This window comes from Rhineura floridana, chromosome 11 (assembly GCF_030035675.1).
Source record: "Rhineura floridana isolate rRhiFlo1 chromosome 11, rRhiFlo1.hap2, whole genome shotgun sequence".
Lineage (NCBI taxonomy): Eukaryota > Metazoa > Chordata > Lepidosauria > Squamata > Rhineuridae > Rhineura > Rhineura floridana.
In genome coordinates this window covers 36,878,897-36,893,771 of record NC_084490.1, presented here as the reverse complement: position 1 = coordinate 36,893,771, position 14,875 = coordinate 36,878,897, and the positions used below count along the sequence as shown (strand labels likewise).

The 14,875-nt window shown below is 39.2% G+C and overlaps 1 protein-coding gene across 1 annotated transcript; it reads left to right on the top strand.

Annotated features, from left to right (window-relative positions):
- Positions 1-1,354: 1,354 nt before the first annotated feature.
- Positions 1,355-10,135, top strand: LOC133367994 (vomeronasal type-2 receptor 26-like). Its single transcript, XM_061592078.1, has 5 exons — positions 1,355-1,410; positions 3,717-4,008; positions 5,430-6,269; positions 6,743-6,955; positions 10,049-10,135. Exons 1-5 carry the CDS (start codon positions 1,355-1,357, stop codon positions 10,133-10,135), a joined length of 1,488 nt encoding a protein of 495 aa, XP_061448062.1.
- Positions 10,136-14,875: the final 4,740 nt, after the last annotated feature.

Genomic DNA, 14,875 nt, shown 5'->3' with positions numbered 1-14,875 from the left:
AAATCTTGCAAAAACTTAAAGGTGTGTTATTCAGAAGTAGACCAAGATGTTTAAAAGGCATCCCACACACTCCCTGCCTTTTTTTCAAGGGGGGGAGGGGAACCAGAGATTAAGAGTGACATCCTATGCATTCAGAAGTAAGCCATGCTGAGTTCAATGGGAGTTACTCCCAAGTTAATGTATTGATACACTGGAAGAAACAAACTGGTAGGGAGGACAATTTTACAAAACCATTTTCCCTCAGATTCTGGGGTTAGTTTCATGATTGTTTTTGTCAGATCACTCTGCTAGCAATGGACTTGAGGGAGTTTTCAATGGCAGAACTATCTTCCTAATGACCCAGTCTGAATTTTGGCAGCATTCCTCAAAGTTCATAGGTAATGAAGCCAGCGGAATATCTATTTGGCTAAATACTTTGAGTTTTGGTTTGATAAATCATTCCACAGGTGACTCAAGGTCTTAAGTTGACATGGGGCAGTTAACTTCAGATTGGCTCTGAAATCATAGACATTTTCCTCTCCAAAACTCATCCGATATTAACACCACTATTGCCTGTATATTTTCATAATATCATTGTTATACTTTGCAGGTGAGGGGTGAAATAAAACACAGAGACATCAGCTTGGGTTGAACAAGGGCCACTTTATTAAATTACAGCAAACAAAACCCAATTTAAAGTGACCTGCAGAAGGAAACCTAGGTGTGGGAACTGTCTATAACCAAGCAGCTTGCCATACAGCTCTCGGGTGACCAGCCCCTGCTGGGGCAAGGGCAAGCCCATCTGCTTACCCCTTACCCCAGCCACACCCTTTAAGTGAGTAGGGGGCCTTCCTACATCATCCCCACCCGGGGCCAGATAACCCTTGGGTAGATGAGATAAATTGGCCCCCGAGGCAGCCCATATCCTGCCCTCAAGCCATAAAAGCCCTGACAGGCCTCTGGAACCACCAATCACCTCCAAAGGTGCCTAAGGGGGCCACCTAGCTGTCCTTACCTATTTCCCTTCCTGCACCTTCCCACAGCAGTGCTAGGGCATTTACCTTTCAATATGTCAAATTAGCCAAATCCACCTATTAATCACAATGCTCCCTAACCCGATCCCCTCCCACTCCCATAGTGTGGAGCAGGCGAAAAACCTGCCCGCCAACGAGGGTGGGCAGGATAAAAATTCCTACTCGGCCCCGAAGCGACCCCTAGGCACACCATAAAAGAGGGAGGGTGGGGTGTGTGTCACGCTGGCAAAGAGGAAGGTAGAAGGGGCAGCTGCACTTAAATAAGCCCAGAAGCCCCTCCCCCCACACTGCATGTCACACGTGCACAATAGGCGCAATGTGCGATGTTGCCCCAAACAAACATGGAGGTGGCAGCTTCGCCCCCATCTGCAACTATGCCCTGCTCGTCAGCTGCACGGTGAGCGGGGTGTCATTTCTCGCTAGTACAATTCATTATATAATGACATTTTATTGTTGGTTCTTTTTGCTTATTGGGAAAACTTATATCTATCTCATAGACCAGCTTGACTGTGACTCCTGCAGGACCCACTCCCTGTTTTGCTGGCCTATTGCTACCAGGCCTGACATGATGCGGCCCTGCCTGATTCCATTTATAAAACCTTTTAGAGCTGAAGGTGACACTGACCATCTTGCTTTGAGTCCAGAAAAAAAAAATGTTCAGGATGCATAGAGGTGATTCTTAGGCCTCTTGTTGGGTTCAAGACTTAATTTTGGAGCTGTGTTACTTTTGCTATTCTGGGGATTGTGTTTTGGTATTTTATTATTAGAGCTTATTATGAATTATAAGGGGATTGTGTAATTTTTGCACATTTCTAATGAGATGTGTTCATTAACTTATTGACTGACTGTTTAAATTTTGTTATATTTTGTAACTTGGTGAATTATGTGTTTTTTTCATATTGTAAGCCACCTTGAGAATGGTTTACTATGGAAAGGCGGCATAAAAATAAATGATGATGATAATAGTTACCACAGGAGAAGAAGCAAGCCTAAGTGAGTTCCAGGCCACTATAGCCAAAGTAGTCCCTTTGAGATGTTGTTGGACTACAACTCCCATCATTCCTGAACTTTGACCATTCTGGGTGGAGCTGCTGGAAGTTGGAGCCCAACAACATCTGAATGGTATCACATTGGCTACCCCTGCACTAGGCTAAAAGTTGCCTATCAAGCAGCATTAAACTTTACATGGTGAGCATTCCAGTTAAATTTTGAAAATCTTCATGGCTGTACTCATCACTGGTCTATAATATAATGGAATCTTTCCCATTACATGTATATTCCACTGAAGAGAAGAGGTTAGAATAAATGAAATGTTATAAACATGTTTTCCCCCCTGTTGCACAGAAAGAAAATCTGTGACACCGCAAGGGAGGTCGTCTTTACTCTGCAATTATCAGCATCACTGTTATTAATTTTGCTTCTATACAAAAATCCTGAAAGAAGAGCCAGTTAACTTCTGAATTTACTTCTGTGCTGAAGTCTTAGAGCCAGGGCACTGCTTAGATAAATAAGGCTAAAGCAAGAATTTCTCCATACTTAATATAGGAATAGGACTAAACTAGTCATCTATTCAAATAGGAAAATACACCACACATTCTGTTCCTGTGTTTCCTTGGGATAATTTCCTCCCCTAGAGCAGGGTTGTGTTTGGGGGATAGTTGTAGTCAGGAGTGTAATTCAGAATGGAACTGTGCAGCTGGGAGCTTCGTAGTCCTGGATTAGTATCCAGGCTGTTGGTCTTACTGTTGCTGTTACTGCACTTCCATCTTCTTTTGGATGCCATAACTGGAAAATGCAGCCTTCAGAGAAACACAAAAGACAATTTACAAAAGCCAGGAGAAGCCAGAATTGGTGGGATTCTCTCACTAATACAATCACGCAAATGTTTGCAACAATTTACGAACCCTCCAGTTAGGCATCATCCCACTTATATGTAAGATTTTCTTGATTGTTTTGTAGTAGCAATGCTACTTGTGAAATGATGATAAGGATCACAAGCAACTGCATGAGTAGAGCAATTTCAGAGCTGTAGCATTTTAATAGCCTGGAGCTGAAGTGATTGGGAAACTTGGACCAGTTATAGGCCATGAAGAACTACAGTGATAGCGTTTTGTAGCATTTCTCTTGTAATGCTGAGGTTAAAGGAAAAGAATCCAATATTTCCAATTTCAATTAGTTCTACTTTCAAACCTTTTCCCAATTGGATTTAAATTCCAGGGGAATCTCTTCCCAACTTTTCTTAAATGTAAGAATATTTGGTCAAGGTATGACCAAAAAGTCAAACAAAGCAGGGTTAAGCCCTGTCACCCATTTTTGAAATTGTAGGAATTGGGTGGGTCATACCATGAGCTCCTAATTATCCATGAGACCTCAGACTTATAGCCCTAATGTGCCCAAATAACACTAACGCTCAACTTAATGTAGTTGAATATTATAAATCACTGAGATTCACATTATAAACCAAGGAGCAATGAACATTTGTGACTATCAATCCGTGTCTTTTTTTATGAAGTAATGAATTGCTCTGAAGATATTTATTCATATGACTTCATCCTCAACTCAGTCTCTCAAGGTCCTGACGTTTTCACATTTCAACTTACGTGATATACAAAGGCTTTGATTCTGTTGACACCCATCAGATCACAGATATACTTTTTTAAAATGACAATGCATTAAAATGTCTCATTATTAATTTCCTTGTAGGGTAGTGGTTCAAAATTATCAGCATGCCCTGTCCATGATTTTTGCTATTGATGAGGTCAATAAGAATGCCAGATTTCTACCCAATGTCACTCTGGGATATAAAATTTATGACAATCTTTTTGATTCAATGGGCACATATGAAACAATTACGGACCTGCTCTTTACAGGGCAGAGGGATGGATTTAATTATGATAGTGTTAGCAAAAAAGATGCCTTATCTGTCATTGGAGGGCTCACTGAAGAATATGCCATCCAGATGGCCAATGTCTTGAATATTTACAAGATTCCACAGGTATGTGCCTTTGTGTTTGAACACAGATGGAGTTCTCTTGATGCTCAGTTGCACTGTGAGTAAATGTCAGTTGATTTAAGTAGGGTAAAGGGAAACTGAGGTTATCATACTTTGGACACATAATGAGAAGACATGATTCACTAGAAAAGACAATAATGCTGGGGAAAACAGCAGGGAGGAGAAAAAGAGGAAGGCCAAACAAGAGATGGATTGATTCCATAAAGGAAGCCACAGACCTGAACTTACAAGATCTGAACAAGGCAGTTCACGACAGATGCTCTTGGAGGTCACTGATTTATAGGGTCGCCATAAGTCGTAATTGAGTTGAAGGCACATAACAACAACAACAAAGGGATGGAAAGAATGTCTTGGATGATTGACACTATAACTGGACAGTTTTTTGCTCAATAGCTGGAGTAATAACTCAATTATGTACTTGCATACCTGGACATTACTTCTTTAACAGAAATTTTGGTACCAGAGGTGGGAATAGCATAGAAAGAATAGGGATAGGTACCTACGCCACAAAAAAGAAGAGTTCAATGGGCACATATGAAACACTTCAACATATTTCAGCAAACCTTTTACTCAAAACTAACAATGTACATGTCTGAAATGAAACAACCAGGTCAGGTAAGACTTTCTATAGACCACTTGAAGACTTCTTCAAAAATGCATCCAGGATGCATGCCTTGCCTTTATTCTTTTATCATGTAGCATCTTGCTGTAGACATCTAAACCTTTGAGCATAGTTCTCCTCTCCATATACTTGAGTAGGCATGCAAGGGGCAGCCACCGCCACTGTGCTTGGTCTCCTTCTCTCTCTGCCATCCTCCCCTATACTCAAGCAGATGTGTCTGCAGTAAACAGTGCTTCCAGGGCACCCAAAGCACTGTTTACTAAGGAGGTGTCTATGCCACCTAACAAGGAGCACCATTCCAGACATGTGTGAGAGAGCTGCCTGCAGTAGCCACAATCCAGTAGACAAGGAGCCACATTTTGGCTATGTTAGTGTGTGTGTGTCTCCCATCCTCCCCCAAAAAAGACTTTGTTAAAAGGAGCTTCTTTCCTGGAGGATTTGTTAACTGAAGTATTACTGTATCAAAATTCAGATTGTTCCTCGTACTGAAAAAAATGGCAAGTTCAGAATATTTTAACTATGTTTACAAGTTAAGTTTTGGTTAATGTTGCTATATATTTGAAAGCAAATAAATCAGCATTGAAACATGTAGTTCACTCATTAACAATCCAAATTCGGAATCTCATATTGAAAAGAAAAACAACAACACTGAGCTGTTAAGATTATTTTGATAACAAGATAAGGTGTAGACTAAAGCTGCTGTGATTTTGAAGGCAAGTGCGTAAGTTTTGAAACTTGTAGTAATTTGTTCAACTTCTAATAAATACTTTCCTTCCATTAGCTTACATATACTGCATATGAGACCACTCTCAATAGTAAAGTACCTTTTCCTTCTTTGTACCGGATGGCACCAAAAGAAACTACCTTGCACATGGGGATTGTCCAGCTACTCCTGTATTTTAATTGGAGATGGATTGGACTCATTGTTTCAGACAATGATGATGGAGAAAGATTTGTTCAGATCCTGACACCCATGCTTGTCCAGAATTTCATTTGTGTTGCCTACTTGCACAGAGCTCGATCACTAAATAATTATTTTTTAAATGACTACATGAAAGATGTTCCAAAGATAAATGCAACAATTGTCTCAGCTGAAATCAATGTGATTATTGTCAGCGGGGATTCTCAGTCTCTGTTTTCTTTAACATTTGTCTTAGTATTGAATGAATTTGAGACAAAGACACCACTAGGGAAGGTTTGGATCACACCACCCCAGTGGGATTTCACCCAGGCAAAATCTCTTGCTGGCTTCTGTACAGAAACATTCCAGGGTGCCTTGTCTTTTTCACTGCACACAAATGAAGTGCCAGGATTCCGGAACTTTCTTCAGACCTTAAAGTCTAATGAAGCACTGATGCATTTCCTGTGTTTGTTCTGGCAATTTGCTTTCAAGTGCCGTCTTCCTAATGGAAACTTGGAAAATTTTCAAGAATGCACAGGAGAGGAGAGACTGGAGAACCTACCTGAGTCTTGGTTTGAGATGGATATGACTGGTCAGAGCTACAGTATCTACAATGCTGTCTATGCTGTAGCACATGCATTACAGGAAATACATTTGTCCAAACAAAGAACACTGGTGGATAGAAGCAGATCCCATTTTTTGAATGTTCAGCCATGGCAGGTAAATTCAATTCTTGGTATAAATATGATAGCCAAAACTGTAAACTCAAATAGTCATCAATAAATTATCTTAAGACTTTTGTGTGCATAAATAAATAAATATAATGTGCACCAATGAACTCATACACTATGTTGATAAGCTAGCAGGAGGATGGAGGGAAATTGTCCTGCTGTTTTCCTTTATACTTCACATTGACAATAAAATGTTTGTAGATGACTGAATGGTAGAGCAAACACACTGACATAACTGACTCCATATTGTAAATCTTATGGCAACCTCTCTCTATCTAGTATGACTTAAAATAATAATTAATTCACACTTTTGCTTGTCAGTAAGATAATAAGATTAATAAGAAAAGTCTGAACTATTTCTATAAACTTGTCACCCTACTGTTAAATGTGTGTATATGAATGAACTGCATAAATAATGGATTGCATATGTGGTACATGTGTTTGCATTCTCTCCCAATGTAGCTCCACTCTTTCCTGAAAAATGCCCACTTTAATAATGGAGCTGGACATGAATTCTTCTTTCAGAATGGAGAAATATCTGCTGGATATGATATCATCAACTGGGTTACTTTCTCTAATCAGTCCTTCCACAAAGTCTGGGTTGGAAAAATATCACCAAGGGAAGAGTGCATCATTAATGGGGATATCATTCTGTGGAACAGCAGATTTAAGCAGGTAGGAAACAAGTGCGTATTTTAGGCTTCAATCCTATACTACCATGATTGGGCTAATTAGATATGCATAGAATTGCACTGTTAAAGTCAGAGCTGAATGCAAAAGTGCTTTCTCAAGGTATTATAGAAGGGATGAAGAACATTTGACCTTCTAAATACTGTTAGACTCCCATCAACCCCAGCCAACTTAGCTCAAGATTATATGCAAGTTCCTTGCATTATAGCATTCCTCTCACAGACCATCTCTGTTTTTGTTTTTCTTTTGCAGTCCCCTGTTGTATGACTCCTATTGCCAAAACAGCCGGAAACAGCACAATATTTGTAAAATTCAGATGAAATATATCTATGAACTTACTGCCTTAATTTTAGGGCTATGCAAAAATTTGCTTTTAAATATTTTAAATTAGTTCACATTGTTTTTTTAAAAAAACCTTCTGTTGAAATTTAATGACTTTATGGCACTGAGAGGTCACTATGTTTATCTGTGCACTGGGATGGGTAAGGACTGTCTGGATAAAGGCATATTTGTTTTCCACTCGAAACTGATCAGAGACCTAGCTAAATGGACCTCTCTTGAAAATAAGTTCCATGGCTTCAGTGCAGCCACCAAAAGGCCTTTTCACAATTTCTCCACAAACAAGCTTCAGAAGTGGGTGGGACAGAAAAAAACGGCCTCCCATGAAGACGTGAGGTGCTTTGCCTACCACTGTTTTTCATACCGGTCTTCATATCTGCCATTGCTTAAAGTATTTCTAAAAACCAAGGTTTGAAATGCCATTGTCATTACTGAAAGAAGCATCCACTGTTGATGTTGTGTGAAATTTCATTTGGCTTTACTTTTAAGTGTTGTGTGAGATAAAAAGATTCAGAGTACAGAATTTCAAATTATTGTCAAGTAAAAAAATATGTCTGGAGTAAATATTATTCAGAGATGCATGCTATTTACCTTCCAATTTATTATATTCAGATGCAGCCCCATTCCAAATGTGTTGAAAGCTGCCATCTTGGGCATAGCAAGATAATTCAGGATGGAAAACCTGTTTGTTGCTATGACTGTAGTCCATGCCCAGGCGACATGGTTTCTTACCAGATGGGTACGTAGCAGTGCATAGGTTTGCCTGGGGTTTCTTTTTTTAAAGTGTTTAGTCCCATATTTTAAAATATTTCTTTCTATCATTTTATTACCTCAAAATGCATTGAGAGTTGAATGACATGAATTAATTTAGATGAACTCATCACATAAGTGGAGAAAATGATCAATCCTAGGCTGGGCCAATTGGTTAGGACACCCACATGATCCCTAATTACAGGATCACACATGTATAGTACAAGTGCAGGTTCTCTTCACACAATAAAGAACATGAAAGGGCAGGTGAACATTGCCACCATCTTTTCACTCACTATCATGGGTATTTAGTCTATGGTGGATGTGGTATATTAACCAAGGCCACATTCACAACCATACATTTATTCCATTATTCCAATTTCAACAGCCATGGAAAATGTGAAGAGTGTTAAGAATTGTTAGAAGTGCCCTTGTTCCCCTCATGAGCTACAGTTCTCAGAATTCTCGAGGAAGAAGGACTGACTGTTTAACCACTCTGGCAAATGGAGCTCTGTGAGGAAAATAGGAGTCTCCTAATTATTATTAGCACCCTTCACAAACTACGCTTCCCAGGATTCTATGGGTGAGGCCATGACCGTTTAAAGTGGAGTGGAATAAATGTATAGTGTGGATGTGGTCCAAGTAGAGAAACATTACAGTCAAGGTGGATAAAGAAAGTTGAATAGACATGGAAATGGAAGGCAGAAAATTCTTCAGGTTGAAGACACAGAGGAAAAACTGTGAGAAAAACCCACACATTGTCTATCAAAGAGAAATTATCAGCTCCTCCATTGCAGTTTTCCAGGCTTCTTAAAAGGGCTATACAGAGGTGATGACAATAAGCAAAAAGAAGAAGACCTTATAGCAGCCTTTCCCAACCAGTGTGCCTCAAGATGTTGTTGGACTACAACTCCCATCTTCCTGACCATTGGCAATGCTAGCTGAGGATGATGGGAGTTGTGGTCCAACAACATCTGGAGGCACACTGGTTGGGAAAGGCTGCCTTATAGACAAACTCTCTCTCTCTCTCTCTCTCTCTCTCTCTCTCTCACACACACACACACACACACACACACACACACATTGAAGGAAAAGTGGAAGAGACTGAAGTCTGGGGAAACAATCCAAGCTGACAGGTAGCTGAAGAAAGGAGGTTGCTGTGATGGAATCCAGGTTCCAGCAGCCTCAGCCTGTATGGCCAATGGCGAGGCATGATGGAATTGTAGTCCAACAAGTTCTGGAGGTCCTCAGGTTAGCCACCCCTCTCTTGACAGATTCAATGGAGAAGAGGTGGCTTGTATGTACATACTAGAAGTATACACACCATAGTGGTACCTGGGAAGTACATGATTGTAGCATGGTGGGCAGAGGGAAGCAAGAAACTGAAAGAAAAAAAAGGATAGCATAAATTTGATGTGTTCAGATGAGGTTGTTAGAGCTGGCACAGACATAAGGCAGAATAATTTGGAACCCATAGACAACTTTGCAAAGGGAGAATTTTGAAAGGCCCACTAACATAATAATCTCGGATTTTATCTGGATAGGAGGCATTGTATGTAGACAAATAGAATTATGAACATGTCACTCTTGTATTTCTGGATCATCTGCTAGCCGGAGTGGGTCCATCTACCAACGTATATGCAAGGGAGATGCCTTGAAAAGCTTTAGTCACAGTACATCATAGAATCAAGTACACTATAAGGATATCTCTGCACTGAATTGCATTGGGTATGGTCTGAAGGCACATGGAACTACCACCTTACTGAAGCTAAGAATATTCTTCACCTTACACAAGAATAACATAGAGGTCCATGATGGAAGAAAAATAATATATACGAAAATTGAAGAATTAATAAAATATTGACATCTAATTGCAAAAGTGAACATTCTTCTTCAGTATTAACTTTGTATTGTGACATCCTATTATTTTAGATAAAGAAAATGTATGTGAACGCACAGAGCTATTGATCATGTGCTATTGTCTTCCAGATGCAGATCATTGTCTCAAGTGCCCAGAAGACCAATATCCAAGCAAGAACCATGACCAATGTATCTCCAAGCTTCAAACCTTCCTGAGCTACGAGGAACAATTGGGGATTACTTTGGTTTCGCTTGCTACTTCCTTTGCTGTGATCACTGGCTTAGTGTGGTTACTTTTTATAAAGAATTGGAATACTCCTATTGTCAAAGCTAACAACCGGAGCCTCACCTGTCTTCTTCTCAGTTCCATCTTCATTTGCTACCCTTCTTGCCTTCTCTTCATTGGCAAGCCTGGGAAAGTCAGCTGCCTTCTCCAGCAAATGGCTTTTGCCATTGTTTTCTCTGTTGCAGTTTCATGTGTGCTGGCAAAAACTATGCTTGTGGTCTTGGCCTTCTTGGCCACAGAGCCAGGGAGCAGGATGAGGAAATGGCTAGGGCAAAAAGTGGCAAATATTATTGTCCTCTCCTGCTCACTCATCCAAGTGGGCATTTGTATTGTATGGCTGTTGACCTCTCCTCCATTCCCAGATGTTGACATGCACTCACAGATTGGGCAAATCATACTGGAGTGTAATGAAGGTTCCATCACCATATTCTACAGTGCTTTGGGCTACATGGGCTTTCTGGCCCTCATCAGCTTCACTGTAGCTTTCCTAGCCAGAAAACTTCCAGACACTTTCAATGAAGCCAAGTTCATCACCTTCAGCATGCTGGTGTTTTGCAGTGTTTGGATCTCCTTTATCCTTGGTTACCTGAGCACCAAGGGCAAATATATCGTGGCTGTGGAGGTTTTTGCTATCTTGGCCTCCAACACTGGGCTGTTGGCTTGCATCTTCTTCCCAAAATGTTATGTTATTTTTCTAAGAGCTGATCTCAATGTCAGGCATATTTAAATATATTTAAATTTATTAAGATGACAGATGGAGACAGTAGAAATATCAAATAAGAATAGTTATATATTGTACATTTGAGACAATTGCTTAATTCCAGTGTATTCTATAGTATCAAAATATGTTCAATCCAATGGAGAAAGAGGGAAGGGTGCTTTCAACTGTTCCACACACTTAAATATTTTGGTAGGCCAGTGTGTCCATTTCTTTGTGGTTTATATACTTAATAACATCTTATTACACACATAATAAGGCCACAACTGAAAATGTCTTGATTGGTTTGCTCTCTACCTAGTTGTAGCTTTTGTGTTATTGTGACATTGCAAGAAACCAGCATTAATCATTTTGTGTCTCTGTCATGTGGGCTCCTACTGGGAGAAAGGCGGGATATAAAACTAATAAATAGATAGATAGATAGATAGATAGATAGATAGATAGATAGATAGATAGATAGATAGATAGATAGGTAGATAGATAGATAGATAGATAGATAGATAGATAGATAGATAGATAGATAGATAGATAGATAGATAGATAGATAGATAGATAGATAGATAAATAACTATCATTCTGATTCCAAATCTCCCTGTCATCAGCATTAAACAAACCAGCTTTTTCCTTTTATGATTTTTGTTCATTACATCCCAGATATTTTGCAACTCTAGGAACAGGTAAAACAGCTAGTTTAGTAATAGTTGGGGATGGGGAAGAAATTCGATTCAATTCATATTGAAAGTGTTAGGAACAAATTTAAAATACCCCCTCTCCTCCCCTCAGAAGGGTGAGCTAGAAGCCTAGTATGCTTCTTTTTACCTGTTAATGCTCCAGCCAGATACCAAAAGTAAAGCAGACACAGAGACAATTACTTGCTTGATCAAGAAAGGGTCTCTAACCATACAGACCACAGTCTGTCAGGAGAGAGAACGTTTATTAGGCAAAGGTTCCATTATATAAGGTTTTACAGCAAAACAAAGCAGAATGTTATTAAAAAAGGCATACCCAAAGGAAATACAATATTACATCTTTACAGAGATAAGTAAGCGCGTTAGCTCATTATTGTTACATTTGCTTTTGATTCTAAAAGGCGAGAGTTGTGATAACGTATTTATACACTTGTCAGTCAAAAGGAAACTTGTTGTGAGGTCAGAGCTACAAGAAGGCGAGGAAAAGGGGCAGATTGACACCAAAGAGATAAAAAATGTTTCTAATGTGCTTATGAATTTAGCATAGTCAGCAATATTGCGCAAAACTTAAGGAAACATTGTAATAAGATATGAGAAAATGTCTTGTTTGTACTGACCTAGCTTACAATGTTGAAGGAAGAGTACAGTGGCTTTAAGACAGAGTGAAATAATAACATCAGAAGGGAAACATGTTATCTCATTTTTACAGAGATGTTTACGGTCAGAGAGGCGCCTTCGGGGTGTTTCTCATGAGGGAAGAAACTGAACTTTGAGTTGTATTTCTCTGGGTTCCAGAAATCTTTGCAACATTGGTTCTGACAGAAATGTAGGTTCCTTTAAACCACTCCTGACAACCCTGGGCAACCTTTTGGGGTCGGGAATAATTTTATTCCTAACAAAAGCCTAACCTAACAAATTCACATCCTTTGAAATCTGCACTTACCGTAATTCCCCTCACAGAGCTATAGATCCCAAAGAGAACTCTGGGAATTGTAGCTCTGTGAGGGAAATAGGTGTCTCCTAACAACTCTCAGCACCCTTAACCAACAACAGTTCCAAGGGGGGGGGAACAGCCATACCTGTTCAAAGTGATATGATATCGCTTTGAATGTACAGTGAAAATGTGGCATAGAAAGGAATCTTGGTGGGCTGAATAATTTCTTTTTCCTTTTTAAAGACAGCTCCAAATTTTAGACTAGGGCTAAGTGATAAGAAAAAATTATCGACTATTTCAAACACTTCCAGATCAGCTGTTTTGTTTTGGGAAATTGAGAAATTCTTTTTTGGAGAAGTTAATTGAAGTAGCCACTATCCCCCCCTCACCTTAAAAAATGGCTGCTGTTTATATATGTATATATCCACTGGGAAATTGTTTTCTGTTGAGAGGTGCAGTGTTGAAGATCCCTCCAAGTAAAAGGCAGTGAATGAAGCAAACTTGTTAAAATATGAAGTGGACATATAAATACATAAATGCAAAGTGTCATTCTGTGGAATCCTGTTTTTAATCTGAAATACTGGGGGGATTTTTTAATTAAAAAAAATTGAAATGTATTCTAAAAACTCAAAAGATACTTTGATTGAAGATAGACCCAAAAGTTGAAAAGATTGCAAAACAGAGGTTAATCCTTACTCATAAGTTAATGTACTGATGAATCAGGAAAACAAACTGGTAGGGGGGACAATTTCACAAAACCATATTTCCATTGAATTACTGAGTCAGTTACATTATTTATTTTATTTTATTTAGTGGAAACACAGCAATAGGCTTGAGAGGGTTCCTAATGGGAGAATTCATTTTCAGATGACCTACTCTGAATTGTAGCAACATCATTTAATAGTCATGTGTAGTGAAGCCAGTGTCCAGTGCCTGGAAAGCTCATTTTAAAAGGGAATTAATTTCAGATTCAATTAACTTACTTCAAAAATGTACTAATTCCATTCCAGGTCAATGCACAATTCATTCAGGTAGTCCTTGACATTTTCCCCCAGCCTTCAGAATTTTACAAGCTGCTTTGCTAAAGTATAAAATATACTACTATTTATTGATTGCGGTCAAAGACCCAAATGCAAAGGCACATAAAAATACATTACAGACAGGTTTAAAAATAAAATCTGTGATACATAAGAATTATACAGAACTCAGTTTGAGTAGAACAATGCAGACTGTCGACCTTCGGTGGAAGCGTGTATTAGCTGGGCCACATAAATAAACTTGGCAACTTGAATGGTAATTCCTTTATCTGAGCCAGAGAGAATAAAAGCAAGCAGGCATCGGGAGGTTTGTATTTGTATTGCGGATTCATCAATAAGGGTTTAAGAAATTTGTTTCGAATCTGGGAATATAAGGGACAATCGAGAAAACAGTGGAGGAGGGTTTCAATATTATCCGATCCACAGGGACAAATACGATGTTCGTAAGGAACCCCCCTAAACCTCCCTTCAAGAATCGCAGAGTTTAAAGAGTTAAACCTAGCTTTGGAGAAAGCCAGACGTAGTTTGGGAATAGTAAGGAAAGACAAGTAAGGAGCAAACTTACCAAATTCAAAAGTTAATTTTAAATGCAGGGGAGAGCATGTTTTCATAGCCATGATAATTGAAGTCTGGTAATCAATATCCTTAAGGCTGGATCAAATTGAGATTAGCGCTTCTCTTGGCGTGGAGGACTAAATATTCTTTGGACAAACCCATTCTCAACAATTTTAATTCTATTTTTTTATTCCAAATGGAGGGGCAGGTATCTTTCCAATACAGAGATAGGAGGCCCGGTGGAGTGTTAGATGATATTTTCACCCAATAATTGACAGTCATTAACCAAGCCTGGCATTCCATTGAAGGAAGCCCACATTCGAGCCTGAGTGCCGCTGAAGGTGAACATCTTGGAACCCCTAGAAGACGGCGTAACAAAATAGAGAGGACAGCTTCAACTGTGGAGTCCATAGAGTGGATCCAAATTGGTACTCCATATAAAAGTTAGGGTATGATCTTATATTTAAATAGTTTGATAATTGCTGGCACAAATCGACCCCCTTTATAATAAAAGAATCGGAGCAGACTCTTTATAGAGTAAATTGCTTTCGTTACTGCCTCTCTTATATGAGTGTCCCAGCTCAAAGAGGAGTGGAAAGTAATACCTAGGTATTTATATTGAGCAACTTGGGCAATTTGGTGGCCATTAATTGTCCAAACTGGAAAGATTCTTCAGTTTGAGAACACTATAATTTTAGTTTTGTCATAGTTTATGGATAGTTGGTTCTCAGTACAAT

Bases quoted from the DNA above. Each gene is read 5' to 3' on its own strand.
- LOC133367994 (XM_061592078.1), top strand. From the start codon at position 1,355: ATGGAGGTGGCAGCTTCGCCCCCATCTGCAACTATGCCCTGCTCGTCA. The intron at 1,411-3,716 runs GTGAGCGGGGTG...ATTTCCTTGTAG, and splicing joins CCCTGCTCGTCAGCTGCACG to GGTAGTGGTTCAAAATTATC. The intron at 6,956-10,048 runs GTAGGAAACAAG...ATTGTCTTCCAG, and splicing joins GGAACAGCAGATTTAAGCAG to ATGCAGATCATTGTCTCAAG.